Genomic DNA, 23,551 nt, shown 5'->3' on the forward strand with positions numbered 1-23,551 from the left:
AGTTTAGAAGAAAAGGTAAGACAAGCTCACACAACATTATGTGACAAAGCTAAGGAAAGAAAGCAGAAATATGACAGAGGTGTCAGGAAAGCACAAACATTTCAAGTTGAACATATCCTAAACCCACGAAACTGAAACATTTAAACAGGAAATGGCAGATCTTATACTCTGGACCATACCGAATTGCAAATATTCCATACCCTGGCTGTTATTCATTAGAATATTCATTAACTCATAAACCCAGAGGTCTTCATCCACACAGACATTTGAAAAAATACATACAGTAAAATGTTAGCCAATGAGAAGAAGATAATTAATATGATATACAGTTATGATGAGCCTACATTTAAGTTATACAGATACTTACAATCTAATGAATGCAGGTACGTCTACAAAGCAATGTGAACCATCCAATAGCTAATTAGATATTTGGTTATAAGAGGAGTTGCTATTGAGGCATATACACATTAGAGGAGGCAGAGAACTGAACAGAATTATTTTCTTTAGGAGGCATGTGATAATAGTAATGTTGATATGAGTGATTTGAGTGACTGAATGAGATGAGTGAATGTAATTTTAGTTTAATAAGAGGATAAATAGTAATATGGAGAGAGGTAAATGGAATATAAGATGAGAAAAGGGTATTATTATTATTGAAGTAACAAAGTAAATGATGATGAATAAGAGGATATATATATATATATATATATATATATATATATATATATATATCTAAAAAGAAAGATGATGAAACTTACCAAACAAAAGCGCTGGCAGGTCGATAGACACACAAACAAACACAAACATACACACAAAATTCTAGCTTTCGCAACCAATGGTTGCCTCGTCAGGAAAGAGGGAAGGAGAAGGAAAGACAAAAGGATATGGGTTTTATGGGAGAGGGTAAGGAGTCATTCCAATCCCGGGAGCAGAAAGACTTACCTTAGGGGGAAAAAAAGGACAGGTATACACTCGCACACACACACATATCCATCCACACATACACAGACACAAGCAGACATTTGTAAAGGCAAAGAGTTTGGGCATTTTTTGGGCAGAGATGTCAGTCGGGGCGGATGTACAGAGGCAAAGATGAAGTTGAAAGACAGGTGAGGTATGAGCGGCGGCAAATTGAAATTAGAAATTAGCGGAGATTGAGGCCTGGCGGATAGCGAGAAGAAAGGATATGCTGAAGGGCAAGTTCCCATCTCCGGAGTTCTGACAGGTTGGTGTTAGTGGGAAGTATCCAGATAACCCGGACGGTGTAACACTGTGCCAAGATGTGCTGGCCGTGCACCAAGGCATGTTTAGCCACAGGGTGATCCTCATTACCAACAAACACTGTCTGCCTGTGTCCATTCATGCGAATGGACAGTTTGTTGCTGGTCATTCCCACATAGAACGCTTCACAGTGTAGGCAGGTCAGTTGGTAAATCACGTGGGTGCTTTCACACGTGGCTCTGCCTTTGATCGTGTACACCTTCCGCGTTACAGGACTGGAATAGGTGGTGGTGGGAGGGTGCATGGGACAGGTTTTACACCGGGGGCGGTTACAGGGGTAGGAGCCAGAGGGTAGGGAAGGTGGTTTGGGGATTTCATAGGGTTGAACTAAGAGGTTGCGAAGGTTAGGTGGACGGCGGAAAGACACTCTTGGTGGAGTGGGGAGGATTTCATGAAGGATGGATCTCATTTCAGGGCAGGATTTGAGGAAGTCGTATCCCTGCTGGAGAGCCACATTCAGAATCTGATCCAGTCCCGGAAAGTATCCTGTCACAAGTGGGGCACTTTTGGGGTTCTTCTGTGGAAGGTTCCGGGTTTGAGGAGATGAGGATGTGGCTCTGGTTATTTGCTTCTGTACCAGGTCGGGAGGGTAGTTACGGGATGCAAAAGCTGTTTTCAGGTTGTTGGTGTAATGGTTCAAGGATTCCGGACTGGAGCAGATTCGTTTGCCACGAAGACCTAGGCTGTAGGGAAGGGACCGTTTGATGTGAAATGGGTGGCAGCTGTCATAATGGAGGTACTGTTGCTTGTTGGTGGGTTTAATGTGGACGGACGTGTGAAGCTGGCCATTGGACAGGTGGAGGTCAACGTCAAGGAAAGTGGCATGGGATTTGGAGTAGGACCAGGTGAATCTGATGGAACCAAAGGAGTTGAGGTTGGAGAGGAAATTCTGGAGTTCTTCTTCACTGTGAGTCCAGATCACGAAAATGTCATCAATAAATCTGTACCAAACTTTGGGTTGGCAGGCCTGGGTAACCAGGAAGGCTTCCTCTAAGCGACCCATGAATAGGTTGGCATACGAGGGGGCCATCCTGGTACCCCTGGCTGTTCCCTTTAATTGTTGGTATGTCTGGCCTTCAAAAGTGAAGAAGTTGTGGGTCAGGATGAAGCAGGCTAAGGTAATGAGGAAAGACAAGGGTTCCACAACTGTGGTACTTGATCGTCGGGAGTATGTGGCTGAGGGACTGCGTCAGCTTTCAGACAACACTACTTACAAAGTTTGCCAAGGCAATCCCATTCCTGATGTCCAGGCGGAGCTTCAAGGAATCCTCAGAACCTTAGGCCCCCTACAAAACCTTTCACCCGACTCCATCAACCTCCTGACCCCACCAACACCCCGCACCCCTACCTTCTACCTTCTTCCCAAAATTCACAAACCCAATCATCCCGGCCGTCCCATTGTAGCTGGTTACCAAGCCCCCACCGAACGCATCTCTGCCTACGTAGATCAACACCTTCAACCCATTACATGCAGTCTCCCATCCTTCATCAAAGACACCAACCACTTTCTCAAACGCCTGGAATCCCTACCCAGTCTGTTACCCCCGGAAACCATCCTTGTAACCATTGATGCCACTTCCTTATACACTAATATTCCGCATGACTCACAGTGAAGAAGAACTCCAGAATTTCCTCTCCAACCTCAACTCCTTTGGTTCCATCAGATTCACCTGGTCCTACTCTAAATCCCATGCCACTTTCCTTGACGTTGACCTCCACCTGTCCAATGGCCAGCTTCACACGTCCGTCCACATCAAACCCACCAACAAGCAACAGTACCTCCATTATGACAGCTGCCACCCATTCCACATCAAACGGTCCCTTCCCTACAGCCTAGGTCTTCGTGGCAAACGAATCTGCTCCAGTCCGGAATCCTTGAACCATTACACCAACAACCTGAAAACAGCTTTTGCATCCCGTAACTACCCTCCCGACCTGGTACAGAAGCAAATAACCAGAGCCACATCCTCATCTCCTCAAACCCGGAACCTTCCACAGAAGAACCCCAAAAGTGCCCCACTTGTGACAGGATACTTTCCGGGACTGGATCAGATTCTGAATGTGGCTCTCCAGCAGGGATACGACTTCCTCAAATCCTGCCCTGAAATGAGATCCATCCTTCATGAAATCCTCCCCACTCCACCAAGAGTGTCTTTCCGCCGTCCACCTAACCTTCGCAACCTCTTAGTTCGACCCTATGAAATCCCCAAACCACCTTCCCTACCCTCTGGCTCCTACCCCTGTAACCGCCCCCGGTGTAAAACCTGTCCCATGCACCCTCCCACCACCACCTATTCCAGTCCTGTAACCCGGAAGGTGTACACGATCAAAGGCAGAGCCACGTGTGAAAGCACCCACGTGATTTACCAACTGACCTGCCTACACTGTGAAGCGTTCTATGTGGGAATGACCAGCAACAAACTGTCCATTCGCATGAATGGACACAGGCAGACAGTGTTTGTTGGTAATGAGGATCACCCTGTGGCTAAACATGCCTTGGTGCACGGCCAGCACATCTTGGCACAGTGTTACACCGTCCGGGTTATCTGGATACTTCCCACTAACACCAACCTGTCAGAACTCCGGAGATGGGAACTTGCCCTCCAGCATATCCTTTCTTCTCGCTATCCGCCAGGCCTCAATCTCCGCTAATTTCTATTTGCCGCCGCTCATACCTCACCTGTTTTTCAATATCACCTTTGCCTCTGTACTTCCGCCTCGACTGACATCTCTGCCCAAACTCTTTGCCTTTACAAATGTCTGCTTGTGTCTGTGTATATGCAGATGGATATGTGTTTGTGTGAGTGTATACCCGTCCTTTTTTCCCCCTAAGGTAAGTCAGAAATTCCTGGAAGGTTAGGAGAGGGTGATTTTGAGGAAGAGGAGGTGGGTCCCGCTGTGACGGAGGACGGAACTGTTCGATTTGGATAGTGTCTTGGGGAGTTGGATCAATAGGAGTAGGATTAGGATCATTTTTCTTCGTGGCAAAGTGATATTTCCAGCAGAGAGTACGGGTGTAGGACAGTAAATCTTTGACGAGGGCTGTTTGGTTAAATCTGGGAGTGGGGCTGAAGGTGAGGCCTTTGGATAGGACAGAGGTTTCGGATTGGGAGAGAGGTTTGGAGGAAAGGTTAACTACTGAATTGGGGTGTTGTGGTTCCAGATAGTGTTGATTGGAATTTTGAGGTTTTGGAGGGAGTGGAGCTGGAAGTGGAAGATTGAGTAGATGGGAGAGACTGGGATTGTGTGCAATGAGAGGAGGTTGAGGTTTGCTGGAAAGGTTGTGAAGGGTGAGTGAGTTGCCTTTCCGGAGAGACTGGATAGTTTTTTAAGGTGGAGGGTGGCATGCTGTTCTAATTTGCGGTTGGCCTGTAGGATGATGGTCTGAGCAGTTGGTGTGGATGTGGGAGAGGAAAGATTGAGGACTTTTATTAAGGATAGGAGTTGACGGGTGTGTTGACTGGCTGAGTGGATGTGTAGGTGAAGGATTAGGTGGGTGAGGGCAATGGATTGTTCAGTTTGGAACTGGTATAGGGACTGATGGAAAGAAGGGTTGCAGCCAGAGATGGGAACTTTAAGTGTGAGGCCTTTGGGGGTGATGCCAAATGTCAGACAAGCCTGAGAAAATAAAATATGGGAGTGTAATCTGGCTAGGGCAAAGGCATGTTTGCGGAGGGAATGTAAATAAAACTTAATGGGTTGTTGTGGAGGTGTTGTGAGGGTGACATGGTACTAGAATGTCGAAAAAGTAACATGAGGCTGAAATGTAAATGACAATTAATATAAAAATAAAAATGGGGAGAGATAAAGGTGAAGTAGAAAGCAAATGGGGATCTGGTGTGAAAAGAAGCGAAAAGGGGTTGGTTGGGGCTGGGTTATGTTGATCCTGTGGTGAAATAGTGTAGGTAGATAACGATGTGAATAAAGGTTAGGTGGTTGTGTTGCCGCCAAAACACGTTAAAGGGTGGAGAAATTCGGGAACATTTCGAAAAAACTACGTGAGTATGTATTAAAAGTAGTGGTATGGTGGTGGCAGATTATGGAAATGAGGCTAACAATAGTCTGATGGAGAAATAACGACGTTAAAACCTGTGGGAAGCGGCTAAAAATGATCGGTGATGTGAAAAAACGGAAATGGAAATAAAGCAAAAGTTGTTAAAACTAGCCGAAAAGGTTGTTTATTGATCCAACTCCCCAAGACACTATCCAAATTGAACCCTGTCTGGAACAGTTCCATCCTCCGTCACAGCGGGACCCACCTCCTCTTCCTCAAAATCACCCTCTCCTAACCTTCCAGGAATTTCTGACTTCCAGCCTTGCCTCTCAATCCTTCTTAAAAAACCTTAATCCTACTCCCAACATCACCACTGCTGAAGCCCAGGCTATCCGTGATCTGAAGGCTGACCAATCCATCGTCATTCTTCCGGCTGACAAGGGTTCCACGACTGTGGTACTTGATCGTCGGGAGTATGTGGCTGAGGGACTGCGTCAGCTTTCAGACAACACTACTTACAAAGTTTGCCAAGGTAATCCCATTCCTGATGTCCAGGTGGAGCTTCAAGGAATCCTCAGAACCTTAGGCCCCCTACAAAACCTTTCATTTGACTCCATCAAGCTCCTGACCCCACCAACACCCCGCACCCCTACCGTCTACCTTCTTACTAAAATTCACAAACCCAATCATCCCGGCCGTCCCATTGTAGCTGGTTACCAAGCCCCCACCGAACGCATCTCTGCCTACGTAGATCAACACCTTCAACCCATCACACGCAGTCTCCCATCCTTCATCAAAGACACCAACCACTTTCTCGAACACCTGGAATCCCTACCCAGTCTGTTACCCCCGGAAACCATCCTTGTAACCATTGATGCCACTTCCTTATACACAAATATTCCGCATGTCCAGGGCCTCGCTGCAATGGAGCACTTCCTTTCATGCCGATCACCTGCCACCCTACCTAAAGCCTCTTTCCTCATTACCTTAGCAAGCTTCATCCTGACCCACAACTTCTTCACTTTTGAAGGCCAGACATACCAACAATTAAAGGGAACAGCCATGGGTACCAGGATGGCCCCCTCGTACGCCAACCTATTCATGGGTCGCTTAGAGGAAGCCTTCTTGGTTACCCAGGCCTGCCAACCCAAAGTTTGGTACAGATTTATTGATGACATTTTCATGATCTGGACTCACAGTGAAGAAGAACTCCAGAATTTCCTCTCCAACCTCAACTCCTTTGGTTCCATCAGATTCACCTGGTCCTACTCTAAATCCCATGCCACTTTCCTTGACGTTGACCTCCACCTGTCCAATGGCCAGCTTCACACGTCCGTCCACATCAAACCCACCAACAAGCAACAGTACCTCCATTATGACAGCTGCCACCCATTCCACATCAAACGGTCCCTTCCCTACAGCCTAGGTCTTCGTGGCAAACGAATCTGCTCCAGTCCAGAATCCTTGAACCATTACACCAACAACCTGAAAACAGCTTTTGCATCCCGTAACTACCCTCCCGACCTGGTACAGAAGCAAATAACCAGAGCCACTTCCTCATCTCCTCAAACCCGGAACCTTCCACAGAAGCACCCCAAAAGTGCCCCACTTGTGACAGGATACTTTCCGGGACTGGATCAGATTCTGAATGTGGCTCTCCAGCAGGGATACGACTTCCTCAAATCCTGCCCTAAAATGAGATCCATCCTTCATGAAATCCTCCCCACTCCACCTAGAGTGTCTTTCCGCCGTCTACCTAACCTTCGTAACCTCTTAGTTCATCCCTATGAAATCCGCAAACCACCTTCCCTACCCTCTGGCTCCTACCCTTGTAACCACCCCCGGTCTAAAACCTGTCCCATGTACCCTCCCACCACCACCTACTCCAGACCTGTAACCCGGAAGGTGTACACGATCAAAGGCAGATCCACGTGTGAAAGCACCCACGTGATTTACCAACTGACCTGCCTACACTGTGGAGCCTTCTATGTGGGAATGACCAGCAACAAACTGTCCATTCGCATGAATGGACACAGGCAGACAGTGTTTGTTGGTAATGAGTATCACCCTGTGGCTAAACATGCCTTGGTGCACGGCTAGCACATCTTGGCAGAGTGTTACACCGTCCGGGTTATCTGGATACTTCCCACTAACACCAACCTGTCAGAACTCCGGAGGTGGGAACTTGCCCTACAACATATCCTCTCTTCTCGCTATCCGCCAGGCCTCAATCTCCGCTAATTTCTATTTGCCACCGCTCATACCTCACCTGTCTTTCAATATCACCTTTGCCTCTGTACTTCCGCCTCGACTGACATCTCTGCCCAAACTCTTTGCCTTTACAAATGTCTGCTTGTGTCTGTGTATGTGCGGATGGATATGTGTGTGTGTGCGAGTGTATACCTGTCCTTTTTTCCCCCAAGGTAAGTCTTTCCGCTCCCGGGATTGGAATGACCCCTTACCCTCTCCCTTAAAACCCACTTCCTTTCATCTTTCCCTCTCCTTCCCTCTTTCCTGACGAAGCAACTGTTTGTTGCGAAAGCTAGAATTTTGTGTGTATGTTTGTGTTTGTTTGTGTGTCTATCGACCTGCCAGCGCTTTTGTTTGGTAAGTGTCATCATCTTTCTTTTTAGATATAGATATATATATGCTGAGAAAGAAAACTGGCGTTCTACGGATCGGAGCGTGGAATGTCAGATCCCTTAATCGGGCAGGCAGGTTAGAAAATTTAAAAAGGGAAATGGATAGGTTGAAGTTGGATATAGTGGGAATTAGTGAAGTTCGGTGCCAGGAGGAACAAGACTTCTGGTCAGGTGACTACAGGGTTATAAACACAAAATCAAATAGGGGTAATGCAGGAGTAGGTCTAATAATGAATAGGAAAATAGGAATGCGGGTAAGCTACTACAAACAGCATAGTGAACGCATTATTGTGGCCAAGATAGATACGAAGCCCACACCTACTACAGTACTACAAGTTTATATGCCAACTAGCTCTGCAGATGACGAAGAAATTGAAGAAATGTATGATGAAATAAAAGAAATTATTCAGATTGTGAAGGGAGACGAAAATTTAATAGTCATGGGTGACTGGAATTCGAGTGTAGGAAAAGGGAGAGAAGGAAACATAGTAGGTGAATATGGATTGGGGGACAGAAATGAAAGAGGAAGCCGCCTGGTAGAATTTTGCACAGAGCACAACATAATCATAACTAACACTTGGTTTAAGAATCATGAAAGAAGGTTGTATACATGGAAGAACCCTGGAGATACTAAAAGGTATCAGATAGATTATATAATGGTAAGACAGAGATTTAGGAACCAGGTTTTAAATTGTAAGACATTTCCAGGGGCAGATGTGGACTCTGACCATAATCTACTGGTTATGACCTGTAGATTAAAACTGAAGAAACTGCAAAAAGGTGGGAATTTAAGGAGATGGAACCTGGATAAACTAAAAGAACTGGAGGTTGTACAGAGATTCAGGGAGAGCATAAGGGAGCAACTGACTGAAATGGGGGAAATAAATACAGTAGAAGAAGAATGGGTAGCTTTGAGGGATGAAGTAGTGAAGGCAGCAGAGGATCAAGTAGGTAAAAAGACGAGGGCTAGTAGAAATCCTTGGGTAACAGAAGAAATATTGAATTTAATTGATGAAAGGAGAAAATATAAAAATGCAGTAAGTGAAACAGGCAAAAAGGAATACAAACGTCTCAAAAATGAGATCGACTGGAAGTGCAAAATGGCTAAGCAGGGATGGCTAGAGGACAAATGTAAGGATGTAAAGGCTTATCTCACTAGGGGTAAGATAGATACCGCCTACAGGAAAATTAAAGAGACCTTTGGAGATAAGAGAACGACTTGTATGAATATCAAGAGCTCAGATGGAAATCCAGTTCTAAGCAAAGAAGGGAAAGCAGAAAGGTGGAAGGAGTATATAGAGGGTCTATACAAGGGCGATGTACTTGAGGACAATATTATGGAAATGGAAGAGGATGTAGATGATGATGAAATGGGAGATATGATACTGCATGAAGAGTTTGACAGAGCACTGAAAGACCTGAGTCGAAACAAGGCCCCCGGAGTAGACAGTATTCCATTGGAACTACTGACGGCCGTGGGAGAGCCAGTCCTGACAAAACTCTACCATCTGGTGAGCAAGATGTATGAAACAGGCGAAATACCCTCAGACTTCAAGAAGAATATAATAATTCCAATCCCAAAGAAAGCAGGTGTTGACAGATGTGAAAATTACCGAACTATCAGCTTAATAAGTCACAGCTGCAAAATACTAACGCGAATTCTTTACAGACGAATGGAAAAACTGGTAGAGGCCAACCTCGGGGAAGATCAGTTTGGATTCCGTAGAAACACTGGAACACGTGAGGCAATACTGACCTTACGACTTACCTTAGAAGAAAGATTAAGGAAAGGCAAACCTACGTTTCTAGCAGTTGTAGACTTAGAGAAAGCTTTTGACAATGTTGACTGGAATACTCTCTTTCAAATTCTAAAGGTGGCAGGGGTAAAATACATGGAGCGAAAGGCTATTTACAATTTGTACAGAAACCAGATGGCAGTTATAAGAGTCGAGGGACATGAAAGGGAAGCAGTGGTTGGGAAGGGAGTAAGACAGGGTTGTAGCCTCTCCCCGATGTTGTTCAATCTGTATATTGAGCAAGCAGTAAAGGAAACAAAAGAAAAATTCGGAGTAGGTATTAAAATTCATGGAGAAGAAATAAAAACTTTGAGGTTCGCTGATGACATTGTAATTCTGTCAGAGACAGCAAAGGACTTGGAAGAGCAGTTGAATGGAATGGACAGTGTCTTGAAAGGAGGATATAAGATGAACATCAACAAAAGCAAAACAAGGATAATGGAATGTAGTCTAATTAAGTCGGGTGATGCTGAGGGAATTAGATTAGGAAATGAGGCACTTAAAGTAGTAAAGGAGTTTTGCTATTTGGGGAGCAAAATAACTGATGATGGTCGAAGTAGAGAGGATATAAAATGTAGGCTGGCAATGGCAAGGAAAGCGTTTATGAAGAAGAGAAATTTGTTAACATCCAGTATTGATTTAAGTGTCAGGAAGTCATTTCTGAAAGTATTCGTATGGAGTGTAGCCATGTATGGAAGTGAAACATGGACGATAAATAGTTTGGACAAGAAGAGAATAGAAGCTTTCGAAATGTGGTGCTACAGAAGAATGCTGAAGATTAGATTGGTAGATCACGTAACTAATGAGGAAGTATTGAATAGGATTGGGGAGAAGAGAAGTTTGTGGCACAACTTGACCAGAAGAAGGGATCGGTTGGAAGGACATGTTCTGAGGCATCAAGGGATCACCAATTTAGTATTGGAGGGCAGCGTGGAGGGTAAAAATCGTAGAGGGAGACCAAGAGATGAATACACTAAGCAGATTCAGAAGGATGTAGGTTGCAGTAGGTACTGGGAGATGAAAAAGCTTGCACAGGATAGAGTAGCATGGAGAGCTGCATCAAACCAGTCTCAGGACTGAAGACCACAACAACAAACAACATATGCTGAGGAATAAGTATGTTATTTCGTGAAGAATGAATAATGGATGAGTAATTGAGAATATGTTGAGAGGAGAGAAACTAGATTTGAACGCTATATCACATGTACTCATGGAATACAGAATGAAAGTAGTGGAAAGAATATTATTTATTGAAAGATTGGTATGCCTGAGATAATAACATATGTGATGTCTTCTATATTCTTATAACTACAGGTGAAAGTATAGATTTATGTGGAAAGAATTATTTACAGCAGCCACTGTTGGAAATATACCAGAAGATTTAAATCTATAACACTTTAACACTAAACTAATGGGAACTTGTAATGAAATTTTTGGAGTTATGTAGGCTTGACACTTCAGATTGGAAGAATTATTTAAGAGAACATATTTAGCAGTCATCTAATGACATAATTAAAGCTTATCTACTGTACTGAACTAATGCACCATTAAATAGAAAGGAGTACACAAAACATCAGTCCTCTGTTGTGGCTCATACTCTCATCCCTCCCTTAGAAAAATTTATACATGATGATGAAATATTTGACATTATATAATTCGTGATTATCTGACAGTATGGAGAGACATACACATATTTATTTATGAATAGAATTTTACAGGTACCACAAGGTAAATACAGAATCGATATACAGCATGGAACGCAGCAGCAATTACCCAAAAAGATTTATTTACTTATTAAATAAAACATTTATTTATATTGCTTGATACTCATGAAAGGAAGGAGATGAACTACACAAACTTTATAAGAACATGATTGACTTACTGATGTCCATACTTGTAGGATCCCAACATATTTAGAGGGGCACCACTCTTAGAAACGGTAATAGACGGGTACCTCTCTTAGAAACAGCAATAGTGGGGACACCACACTTAGAAACGGTATTAGGTATAGGAACTTTTACATTATATTAAGTTAACATGTATTTTATCTATCATATTTTATTTTGTGTAGTCCACTGTAGGGGATGACTTTACTAGTATTTATGAAGTAGTTAGCAACCATCCCATGAAGCTACCCTCCTACAGAGGGCTGTCTTGAAGCTTGAAATATGTGTAAATTTTATTCCAGGAGGCAAGATGAATTTTAAATTGAATATTCTAGCGAGTTGCCACAATTATCTTCAAATGTTGCAAGTATAACGGAGAAAAAGAAGGAATGAAAGAAAAAAGAATGAGCTAACAAATAAAATGTATACTTCAATCTGAATGTAATGTAATTCAATGTCAGCACAATGATATTGAATGTAACTTAAAAATTTACTATATTTATCATTTAATTATGTATATGTACTATATGACAACAATGTAACTATCTCATGTAATGATTAATTGTAAATATTCGTATATTTATGTACTTACTATATCAAGAAATGTATTTTAAGGAGATGTTAATGAACCGCAAAGGACTTGTGCATATAGCACATGATTCATATAAATGGAACTGAAAATGCAAAGAAGAAACTAACGTGATGGAACACTGGTCAAGAAATATTTACGTAGTGCCAATATGTCTTGAAGTGTATGGTGTAGTGGAAGCTGGCAGGTCTTCAGATTGGTGTAAAAGACAAGCTCATCACCTGTCGTAGGCAGTGAGGTGTTTCCTGTGCCCTCATTGACCATTTATACACCGGTAGACGCCACCAAAATTCGACTGCTGGAGATCACAATTTCGTGTTGACACATTGCACAAACTTTGGATTTTCTTCAAGTCACACGCAAGAGATCCAGGCAGTACACACTCACTCAGAATCCGATACTACGTTTAAAGACATTGGAGCAATATAATAGAAACATTTATTGCTCGAATTAAATCCATTGTAAACACGAATCATGTGAACTGAAATCAAACGCTGAGCTATGCAACGATAATACGCTGCAATTCAAAGACATTAATGTTACGACTCCCAAAGAAGATACACACCGAAAAGACTGTATATAAAGACTGATAAGCAAAGAACATTGTGCTCAGAAATATTTTTTGTAATATGTAAATTTTTTTTTCTCATATATATATGTATCTATGTAAATTTTCTATACTGCCACGCTCGTTTGCGGAGCGTGTCAGTAGAGGAGGCATTGTAATGGTACTTTGACTACCGCGCCTCCGCCAATACAAAGATATAATTTACGATCGCGCACGCTGAAGAGCGCTGCACCAGCGACCGATTTTTATAACTAATTTTGTTCGTCTCTTTACTCTTTGCGTAGGTTTTTGTTTTTAACAACTAATTGATGACACTCTCTCTCTTGTCTTTATACGAAAGACGTGTATTTTTCGGCGATGTGTTGAATGTGCTTTTGGGTGGAAATTAAAATTATATTACAAAGCGAGGTTGTTTCAATAGTGATTCGAGGAGGTTATCGCCAAATTTGTAAATTGATCATGACAGTGACAACTTGAAGAAGTTTTCAACAAACGGAGAAAAGTGAAAGACGGGTCGTCCTACAAGAGAAATTAGGAGGACAGCCATGAAGACTATATTGTAATTAATACTGCGTATTTAACAAGATTATAAGGTAAATTTCAATTAGTTTCTGATGCTATTTACGTACAGTCGCTTTTTGTAGTGTTGCCGACCTGGTCTGCCATGCACGGTCAAATTACAGCACGATCTCAATCAATAATACGAAGTCCGCCTTATCCGTAACTGAAACCACCAAAATTCAAAACCCAATCAGATTTTCTATTTTATATTTTCACGGCAGAACCCCGAAGGAAAAGTAAACACTACAAGTCCTGTGGTGGCGCGGATGGCGAGCGCGGGCGCGTACAGCACTATGCCCATGTAGAGCACCATCTGCAGCGAGAAGGCAATGCTGGCGCACAGCCGGGCCGCCACGCCGAAGCACATCTCCAGGTACTGCAAAAGCCGAGCACCGGCCATGGCTGTCAATATGCTCGTGCTCATACGCACACCACAGCCGACAAAGGCATACGCGGTCAAAAGCACAAAATGGAGCCACGCATTAACATGAAGTTCTGCTTCAAATTAGGGAATGAAGCGACCGAAATTCATCGAATACCAAAGCAGAGCTGCAGTATCGAAGCAGGGGGTAAAATGTACAGTCGTGGACAAAACGAGCGAAACCCCTGGCCTTTTCGTTATGCTGATTCGCACAGCTTTAAAGTCTGCTACACAGCGTATCAGGCAAGGCGACGAAGTGCTACCAACTTACTATGCACAGGCGTGAAATTGAAAAACTATCCGAAATTTGTCAGACTGTTTTCAATCATGTGTAAGACTATATTAATACTGAAACTTCCTGGCAGATTAAAACTGTGTGCCCGACCGAGACTCGAACTCGGGATATTTGCCTCTCGCTGGCAAGTGCTCTACTATCTGAGCTACCGAAGCACGACTCACGGCCGGTACTCAACGCTTTACTTCTGCCAGTATCTCGTCTCCTACCTTCCAGACTTGACAGAAGTACAGCTGTGAGTACCAGGCGTGAGTCGGGCTTCGGTAGCTCAGATGGTAGAGCACTTGCCGGCGAAAGGCAAAGGTCCCGAGTTCGAGTCTCGGTCGGGCACACAGTTTTAATTTGCCAGGAAGTTTCATATCAGCGCACACTCTGCTGCAGAGTGAAAATCTCATTCTATATTAATACTGATTAGTGTGTTAACCACAACACCTAAATATAAGATAGAAATTAAAGAATAAACGCTAGGTAGGTCTCTAGAAGAGCGTAGCGTTCCAAAGGATTGGAAAAGGGCACAGGTCATCCCCGTCTTCAAGAAGGGACGTAGAACAGATGTGCAGAACTATAGACCTATATCTCTTAACGTCGATCAGTTGTAGAATTCTGGAACATGTACTATGTTCGAGTATAATGACTTTTCTGGAGACTAGAAATCTACTCTGTAGGAATCAGCATGGGTTTCGAAAAGACGATGGTGTGAAACCCAGCTCGCGCTATTCGTCCACGAGACTCAGAGGGCCATAGACACAGGTTCCCAGGTAGATGCCGTGTTTCTTGACTTCCGCAAGGCGTTCGATACAGTTCCCCCACAGTCGTTTAACGAACAAAGTAAGAGCATATGGACAATCAGATCAATTGTGTGATGGGATTGAAGAGTTCCTAGATAACAGAACGCAGCATGTCATTCTCAATGGAGAGAAGTCTTCCGAAGTAAGAGTGATTTCTGGTGTGCCGCAGGGGAGTGTCGTAGGACCGTTGCTATTCACAATATACATGAATGACCTTGTGGATGATATCGGAAGTTCACTGAGGATTTTTGCAGATGATGCTGTGGTCTATCGAGATGTTGTAACAATGGAAAATTGTACTGAAATGCAGGAGGATCTGCAGCGAATTGACGCATGGTGCAGGGAATGGCAACTCAATCTCAATGTAGACAAGTGTAATGTGCTGCGAATGCATAGAAAGATAGATCCCTTATCACTTAGCTACAAAATAGCAGATCGGCAACTGGAAGCAGTTAATTCCATAAATTATCTGGGAGTACGCATTAGGCGTGATTTATAATGGAATGATTATATAACGTTAATCGTTGGTAAAGCATATGCCAGACTGAGATTCATTGGAAGAATCCTAAGGAAATGCAATCCGAAAACAGAGTGATGTGTCGACAGAAGTGCCGACACAGTGTGGTTTCACGAGACCACTATGCACGCTAAACTAACGCAGACGGGCGTGAATTCTGTAACAGGATACGTATGAATACTATAAAGAAAAGAACGGAGCTTAGGTTTACTTAACTTTACTTCCTTAGGAATACATCTCTCCTGATTATACAAATGAGACTTTTAAGATACATGCACTGTTACAAATGGCGCCTTGCTAGGTCGTAGCCATTAACTTAGCTGAAGGCTATTCTACTGTCTCTCGGCAAATGAGAGAGAAGGCTTCATACGTCTAGTCGCTAGCAATGTCGTCAGTACAACTGGGGCGAGTGCTAGTACGTCTCTCGAGACCTGCCATGTGGTGGCGCTCGGTTTGATCACTGACAGTGGCAACACGCGGGTCCGACATGTACTAATGGACCACGGCCGATTTAAGCTACCACCTAGCAAGTGTGGTGTCTGGCGGTGACACCACACAGAGGAAGTAGGTTACGGTATGCTTTTTCGCCCACTGCTTGAGTACTGCTCAGCAGTGTGGGATCCGTACCAGATAGGGTCGATAGAAGAGAGAGAGAAGATCCAACGGAGAGCAGCGCACTTCGTTACAGGATCATTTAGTAATCGCGAAAGCGTTACGGAGATGATAGATAAACTCCAATGGAAGACTCTGCAGGAGAGACGCTCAGTAGCTCGGTACGGGCTTTTGTTAAAGTTTCGAGAACATACCTTCACCGAAGAGTCAAGAAGTATATTGCTCCATCCTACGTATATCTCGTGAAGAGACCATGAGGATAAAATCAGAGAGATTAGAGCCCACACAGAAGCATACCGACAATCCTTCTTTCCACGAACAATACGAGAATGGAATAGAAGGGACAACTGGTAGAGGTACTCAAGGTACCCACCACCACACACACTCGGGTGATTTGCGGAGTATGGATGTAGATGTAGATGAATTAGCATGAACTGTAGTAATGAAAATGAATTTCAGCTTATCGAGATAACATAACTGTTTTAGTAAGACTAAGTACCCCAGATAATGACGAATTAACAAAATATTATGCGCATTCTTTCCCGAAATGATCTGTGTCAACGTTCAGTCCAGTCATACTGGTTTACCGTTGCTGACCTACAATGAAAGTGTGCAAATTTAGCAATGCGTGAAGATTCATAACGAAATTCAGTTAAAAATCATTTAGCGATATGAAGTGGGACAAGCATGTAATGGCAGTCGTGGGGAAGGCAGATAGTCGTCTTCGGTTCATTGGTAGAATTTGGGGAAGATGTGGTTCATCTGTAAAGGAGACCGCTTATAAAACACTAATACAAAATAATCTCGAGTACTGCTCGAGCGTTTGGGATCCCTATCAGGTCGGATTGAGGGAGGACATAGAAGCAATTCAGAGGCGGGCTGCTAGATTTGTTACTGGTAGGTTTGATCATCACGCGAGTGTTACGGAAATGCTTGAGGAACTTCGGTGGGAGTCTCTAGAGGAAAAGAGGCGTTCTTTTCGTGAATCGCTACTGAGGAAATTTAGAGAACCAGCATATGAGGCTGACTGCAGTACAATTTATTGCCGCCAACTTATATTTCGCCGAAAGACCACAAAGATAAGATAAGAGAGATTAGGGCTCGTACAGAGGCATATAGGCAGTCATTTTTCCCTTGTTCTGTTTGGGAGTGGAACAGGGAGATAAGATGGTAGTTGTGGTACGAGGTACCCTCCGCCACGCACCGTATGGTGGATTGCGGAGTGTCTATGTAGATGTAGATATAGACATATGGTCGTGGACGAAACGAGCGAGACCCCTCGCCTTTTCGTTATGCTGATCCGCACAGCTTTAATGTGTGCTACACAGCATAACAGAGAAGGCGACGAAGTGCTACCAACATAATATGCAAGTTCACTCACAAGGAGATGGCACGACCGTGGAGTCGTGGATTTGTCCGAAATTGTGTGGTGAAACACGACCCCTAACATCTCACGTGGTTAAAATAGTAAGACCCACTACTCGGAAAATCCCGAGAAAAATCGATCCAAAGTTTCTTAGATGCCTTATGAGTATAAAATATTAGTCTATTGCCAAACCGCTGTCTAACCTATATGGTTAGAGCTCGGACCCTTACGCCAGAGGTCTCGGGTTCGATTCCTCCTCTGGTACTTTTCTTTTTTTCTGTTGCTTGCAAAATTGCAGCGCATTGTTACAGGAGAATCGTGAAATTAATTCCTAGGAAGATTGTATAAAAATTCATTCTATAATTCACCCTCAATTATCGTCACCAATATCCCGAGACATGATTAAATATGCCCAGTTTGCCTCAAAATTATCAGAAACTCAAAACATTTTCGTAAATGTTAGTGGGGCATGTTTTTGTACAGATTTATTGCAAACGCCCTGTGATTGTAAAAAATCCGTTTTATGTGCTGCGCAAGATGTTGCAAAAATTATTGCTTTGTTTGTTTTTACGATAATTACCACTGCGGTTCTTGTTTATAATTATTATATATATAAAAATAATTGAATGTTTCACAATCGACTTTGTTATTCTGATTAAAAACCCAATGTTACTCCTCATCTACTTTACAATGAAAAATGGAAAACCCACCGCCATGAATTGTGTTGTTGGACAAAAAGAAAATACTTTTTATTCAATAATGTAACTAATTTGTTAAAGATAATGTAGGTTTGGGAAGCTTTCTGAATAATTGGTGGAATAACCAAAGAAAATGAAACAGAACAGAAAAAATTGTGCTGGGGGAGTAATCGAACCCTAGACCTCTGGCGTAACACTCCGCGCCCTAAACATCCAGGCCACACGGCGGCTGGTCAGTGGGCTAACATTTTATGTTCGTAAGGCACCTAAGAAACTTTAGATAAATTTTTCACTGGATTTTCCGGGTAGTGTGTCCAAATATTTTAACCACGCGAGGTGTTAGGGGTCCTCTTTCACCACACAAAATTTCAGACAAATCCCCGACCCCACGGTCGTGCCGTCTCCTTGTCAGCTGATTGCTGAGATAGCTAGCACTGGAGAAACAGCATCCTCTGCCACCACTTCGTGGGAAACGAAATACCTCAAGTACAAGCCAAGGTGTTGTATTTGCATATATGTGACTATGACTTGTATCTAAAGTGTGGTTATGGATAGTACGTATGCTCAGATTGCGAATCTAACATCATGAATAATGACAAGGGGAAATGAATTAAGCGTCCAGCCTCTTCTGTAACATCAAATATATTTTAGTTATTCTTTTTTAAATGAACTGCGCAGAAAATCATTCACCACAGGTGAGTAACTTTTTAGTAACGCCAGATGATATTAACAGCTTGCCGGCGCGGGTTAGCCGTGCGCTCAACGGCGTCATATCGCGGACCGACTTGCTCCTTGCGCCGTCAGTTCGAATCCTTCCCCGGGCATGGATATCTGTTAGGATTTTTGCCTTTCCTTAATCCTTCTTCTAAGATAAGTCGTAGGGTCAGTATTGCCTCACGTGTTCCAACATTTATACGGAATCCAAACTGATCTTCCCCGAGGTCGGCTTCTATCTTCACGAAATAACATACTTATTCCTCAGCATATGTTGTTTGTTGTTGTGGTCTTCAGTCCTGAGACTGGTTTGATGCAGCTCTCCATGCTACTCTATCCTGTGCAAGCTTTTTCATCTCCCAGTACCTACTGCAACCTACATCCTTCTGAATCTGCTTAGTGTATTCATCTCTTGGTCTCCCTCTACGATTTTTACCCTCCACGCTGCCCTCCAATACTAAATTGGTGATCCCTTGATGCCTCAGAACATGTCCTTCCAACCGATCCCTTCTTCTGGTCAAGTTGTGCCACAAACTTCTCTTCTCCCCAATCCTATTCAATACTTCCTCATTAGTTACGTGATCTACCAATCTAATCTTCAGCATTCTTCTGTAGCACCACATTTCGAAAGCTTCTATTCTCTTCTTGTCCAAACTATTTATCGTCCATGTTTCACTTCCATACATGGCTACACTCCATACGAATACTTTCAGAAATGACTTCCTGACACTTAAATCAATACTGGATGTTAACAAATTTCTCTTCTTCATAAACGCTTTCCTTGCCATTGCCAGCCTACATTTTATATCCTCTCTACTTCGACCATCATCAGTTATTTTGCTCCCCAAATAGCAAAACTCCTTTACTACTTTAAGTGCCTCATTTCCTAATCTAATTCCCTCAGCATCACCCGACTTAATTAGACTACATTCCATTATCCTTGTTTTGCTTTTGTTGATGTTCATCTTATATCCTCCTTTCAAGACACTGTCCATTCCATTCAACTGCTCTTCCAAGTCCTTTGCTGTCTCTGACAGAATTACAATGTCATCAGCGAACCTCAAAGTTTTTATTTCTTCTCCATGAATTTTAATACCTACTCCGAATTTTTCTTTTGTTTCCTTTACTGCTTGCTCAATATACAGATTGAACAACATCGGGGAGAGGCTACAACCCTGTCTTACTCCCTTCCCAACCACTGCTTCCCTTTCATGTCCCTCGACTCTTATAACTGCCATCTGGTTTCTGTACAAATTGTAAATAGCCTTTCGCTCCATGTATTTTACCCCTGCCACCTTTAGAATTTGAAAGAGAGTATTCCAGTCAACATTGTCAAAAGCTTTCTCTAAGTCTACAACTGCTAGAAACGTAGGTTTGCCTTTCCTTAATCTTTCTTCTAAGGTAAGTCGTAAGGTCAGTATTGCCTCACGTGTTCCAGTGTTTCTACGGAATCCAAACTGATCTTCCCCGAGGTTGGCCTCTATCAGTTTTTCCATTCGTCTGTACAGAATTTGCGTTAGTATTTTGCCGCCGTGACTTATTAAACTGATAGTTCGGTAATTTTCACATCTGTCAACACCTGTTTTCTTTGGGTTTGGGATTATAATATTCTTCTTGAAGTCTGAGGGTATTTCGCCTGTTTCATACATCTTGCTCACCAGATGGTAGAGTTTTGTCAGGACTGGCTCTCCCAAGGCTGTCACTAGTTCTAATGGAATGTTGTCTACTCTGGGGGCCTTGTTTCAGTGTTAGGTTAGGTAGGTTGAAGTAGTTCTAGATCCAGGGGACTGATGACCTAAGCAGTTTGTTGGCATAGTTCTTACAGCCATCTTTTGACCTTTCGCGTAAATTTTCTTTACATAAACAGCCGTATCTTTAGATTGCGTCGACATAGCTCACTTTTTTACACCACCAAGGGACCGTATACCGCAGAAAGTGCGATACGTTTCCACTTATTATGTCCACCCCTACTCGAGGTAAACGTGTTTTAAGGGTTAGGTAGACAGACAGACGGTCAAGAAAGTGATACCAGTTTTTACCGATTTACGTGACGAAATCATAACAACGAAAATAATTACCACAGTTACTGAATATGAGGGCCACATAATAATTTCCGCTAGTCTTTATTCGAAATGTTTCAGTTGCAGTCGATACATCAGCATACTAATCGTAGCTACGCTTAGGATCCATATCACGTATAAAGGAATGCAAATAAAATCAGTTTGCCTATACACGTGGTAGTTCAGATCCCACTATTAATGCAACCGCGTTTTAAATGTGCGAGCATTCCCATTACTAGCTACCTTAAGGAACACGTCGGCTAATAAACGTTTTCTGGCTGTGACAGAATGGAGAATTCGAAACATTTTAGAATACGTTTGGCAGCTGCGTCGCCGTTTATTTGCTGGGGTGGTGCAGAATTATCTTACTAAATTTACTCGCTAATAAAATTTTTTTGTTATTTCGATAAACATTCCGAATGATTGTCACATAAGCGGTGACATACAGGTAGACGATTCATGTTTTTGAGTCAAGAAAACTTCATCTAACAGAAAATGCAGATCATTTTGCCATTTTCATTGCGAAATTGCCGGCTTATTCATGTCTGGGGTAATAATAGAGGGCTGTTTGCCTGGGTTGTCTGCTAGCGTAGTGAAAGGTGTTTGCTACTGCAAGGGAGGTCTGGTTTGTTTTCTATTCGATGGAGGAGGATAGACTATCAGTTAAGGAATTTTAAGAAATTCTCCCGCCCCCAATAGGTTTTATTGCTACCTTTATTCTGTACTAGTGCCCTGTGGATATCGATGTGAAACTCTTGTAGAATTTCATACTTGTTACTGCCTACTTTTTCCGCTTCTGTCAATAACTGAATGATTTTTAACTGAATTTCGTTATGAATCTTCACGCATTGCTAAATTTGCACACGTTCATGGTAGGTCAGCAATGGTAAACCAGTATGACTGGTCTGAACATTGACACAGATCATTTCGGGAAAGAATGCGCATAATATTTTGCTAATTCGTAACGATCTGGAGTACTTAGTCTTACTAGAACAGTTATGTTATCTCGATAAGCTGATATTCATTTTTATTAGTACAGTTCATGCTAATTAGCGTTTATTCTTTCATTTATATCTTATATTTAGGTGTTGTGGTTAACACACTAATGAGTATTAATATAGTCTTACACATGATTGAAAACCGTCTGACAAATTTCGGATAGTTTTTCAATTTCACGCCGTATGTTAGGGGTCGTGTTTCACCACACAATTTCGGACAAATCCACGACTCCACGGTCGTGCCATCTCCTTGTGAGTGAACTTCCATATTATGTTGGTAGCACTTCGTCGCCTTGTCTGTTATGCTGTGTAGCAGACTTTAAAGCTGTGCGGATCAGCGTAACGAAAAGGCGAGGGGTCTCGCTAGTTTTGTCCACGACCGTACGTCTGTATCTACATCTACATCTACATGCATACTCCGCAATCCACCATACGGTGCGTGGCAGGGAGTACCTCGCACCACAACTAGCATCTTCTCTCCCTGTTCCACTCCCAAACAGAACGAGGGAAAAATGATTACCTACATGCCTCTGTACGAGCCCTAATATCTCTCATCTTTGTGGTCTTTCCGCGAAATATAAGTTGGCGGCAATAAATTGTACTGCAGTCAGCCTCATATGCTGGTTCTCTAAATTTCCTCAGTAGCGATTCACGAAAAGAACGCCTCCTTTCCTCTAGAGACTCCCACCCGAGTTCCTGAAGCATTTCCGTAACACTCGCGTGATGGTCAAACCTACCAGTAACAAATCTAGCAGCCCGCCTCTGAATTGCTTCTATGTCCTCCCTCAATCCGACCTGATAGGGATTCCAAACGCTCGAGCAGTACTCGAGAATAGGTCGTATTAGTGTTTTATAAGCGGTCTCCTTTACAGATGAACCACATCTTCCTCAAATTCTAACAATGAACCAAAGACGACTATCCGTCTTCCCCACAACTGCCATTACATGCTTGTCCCACTTCATATCGCTCTGCAATGTTACGCTCAAATATTTAATCGACGTGACTGTGTCAAGCGCCACACTACTAATGGAGTATTCAAACATTACGGGATTCTGTTTCCTATTCATCTGTATTAATTTACATTCATCTATATTTAGAGTTAGCTGCCATTCTTTACACCAATCACAAATCCTGTCCAAGTCATCTCGTATCCTCCTACAGTCACACAACGACGACACTTTCCTGTACACCACAGCATCATCAGCAAACAGCCGTACATTGCTATTCACCCTATCCAAAAGATCATTTATGTAGATAGAAAACAACAGCGGACCTACCACACTTCCCTGGGGCACTCCAGATGATACCCTCACCTCCGATGAACACTCACCATCGAGGACAACGTACTGGGTTCTATTACTTAAGAAGTCTTCGAGCCACTGACACACTTGGGAACCAATCCCATATGTTCGTACCTTAGTTAGGAGTCTGCAGTGGGGCACCGAGTCAAACACTTTCCGGAAGTCGAGAAATATGGTATCCATCTGATACCCTTCATCCATCGTTGGCAAGATATTATGTGAAAGAAGGGCGAGTTGCGTTTCACAGAAGCGATGCTTTCTAAAGCCGTGCTGATGTGTGGACAGCAACTTCTGTCTCAAGGGAATTCATTATATCCGAACTGAGAATGTGTTCGAGAATCCTGCAACAAACCAATGTTAAGGATATTGATCTGTAATTTTGAGGATCTGTCCTTCTACCCCTCTTATACACAGGCGTCACCTGCGCTTTTTTCAGTCGCTCGGGACAAGAGATTCGCGATAA

General features: G+C 43.0%; 1 protein-coding gene across 1 annotated transcript in view; it reads right to left on the minus strand.

Annotated features, from left to right (window-relative positions):
* LOC126427059 (putative sodium-dependent multivitamin transporter) overlaps positions 1-12,638 on the minus strand; it is a 69,616-nt gene extending 56,978 nt beyond the window's left edge. Inside the window, exon 1 of the mRNA XM_050089239.1 lies at positions 12,410-12,638. Coding sequence (XP_049945196.1) covers positions 12,410-12,445 — 36 coding nt within the window. The 5' untranslated portion in view covers positions 12,446-12,638. The remainder of the gene's footprint in view (positions 1-12,409) is intronic.
* Between the last annotated feature and the right edge of the window lie 10,913 nt (positions 12,639-23,551).

This window comes from Schistocerca serialis, chromosome 11 (genome assembly GCF_023864345.2).
Source record: "Schistocerca serialis cubense isolate TAMUIC-IGC-003099 chromosome 11, iqSchSeri2.2, whole genome shotgun sequence".
Taxonomy (NCBI): domain Eukaryota; kingdom Metazoa; phylum Arthropoda; class Insecta; order Orthoptera; family Acrididae; genus Schistocerca; species Schistocerca serialis.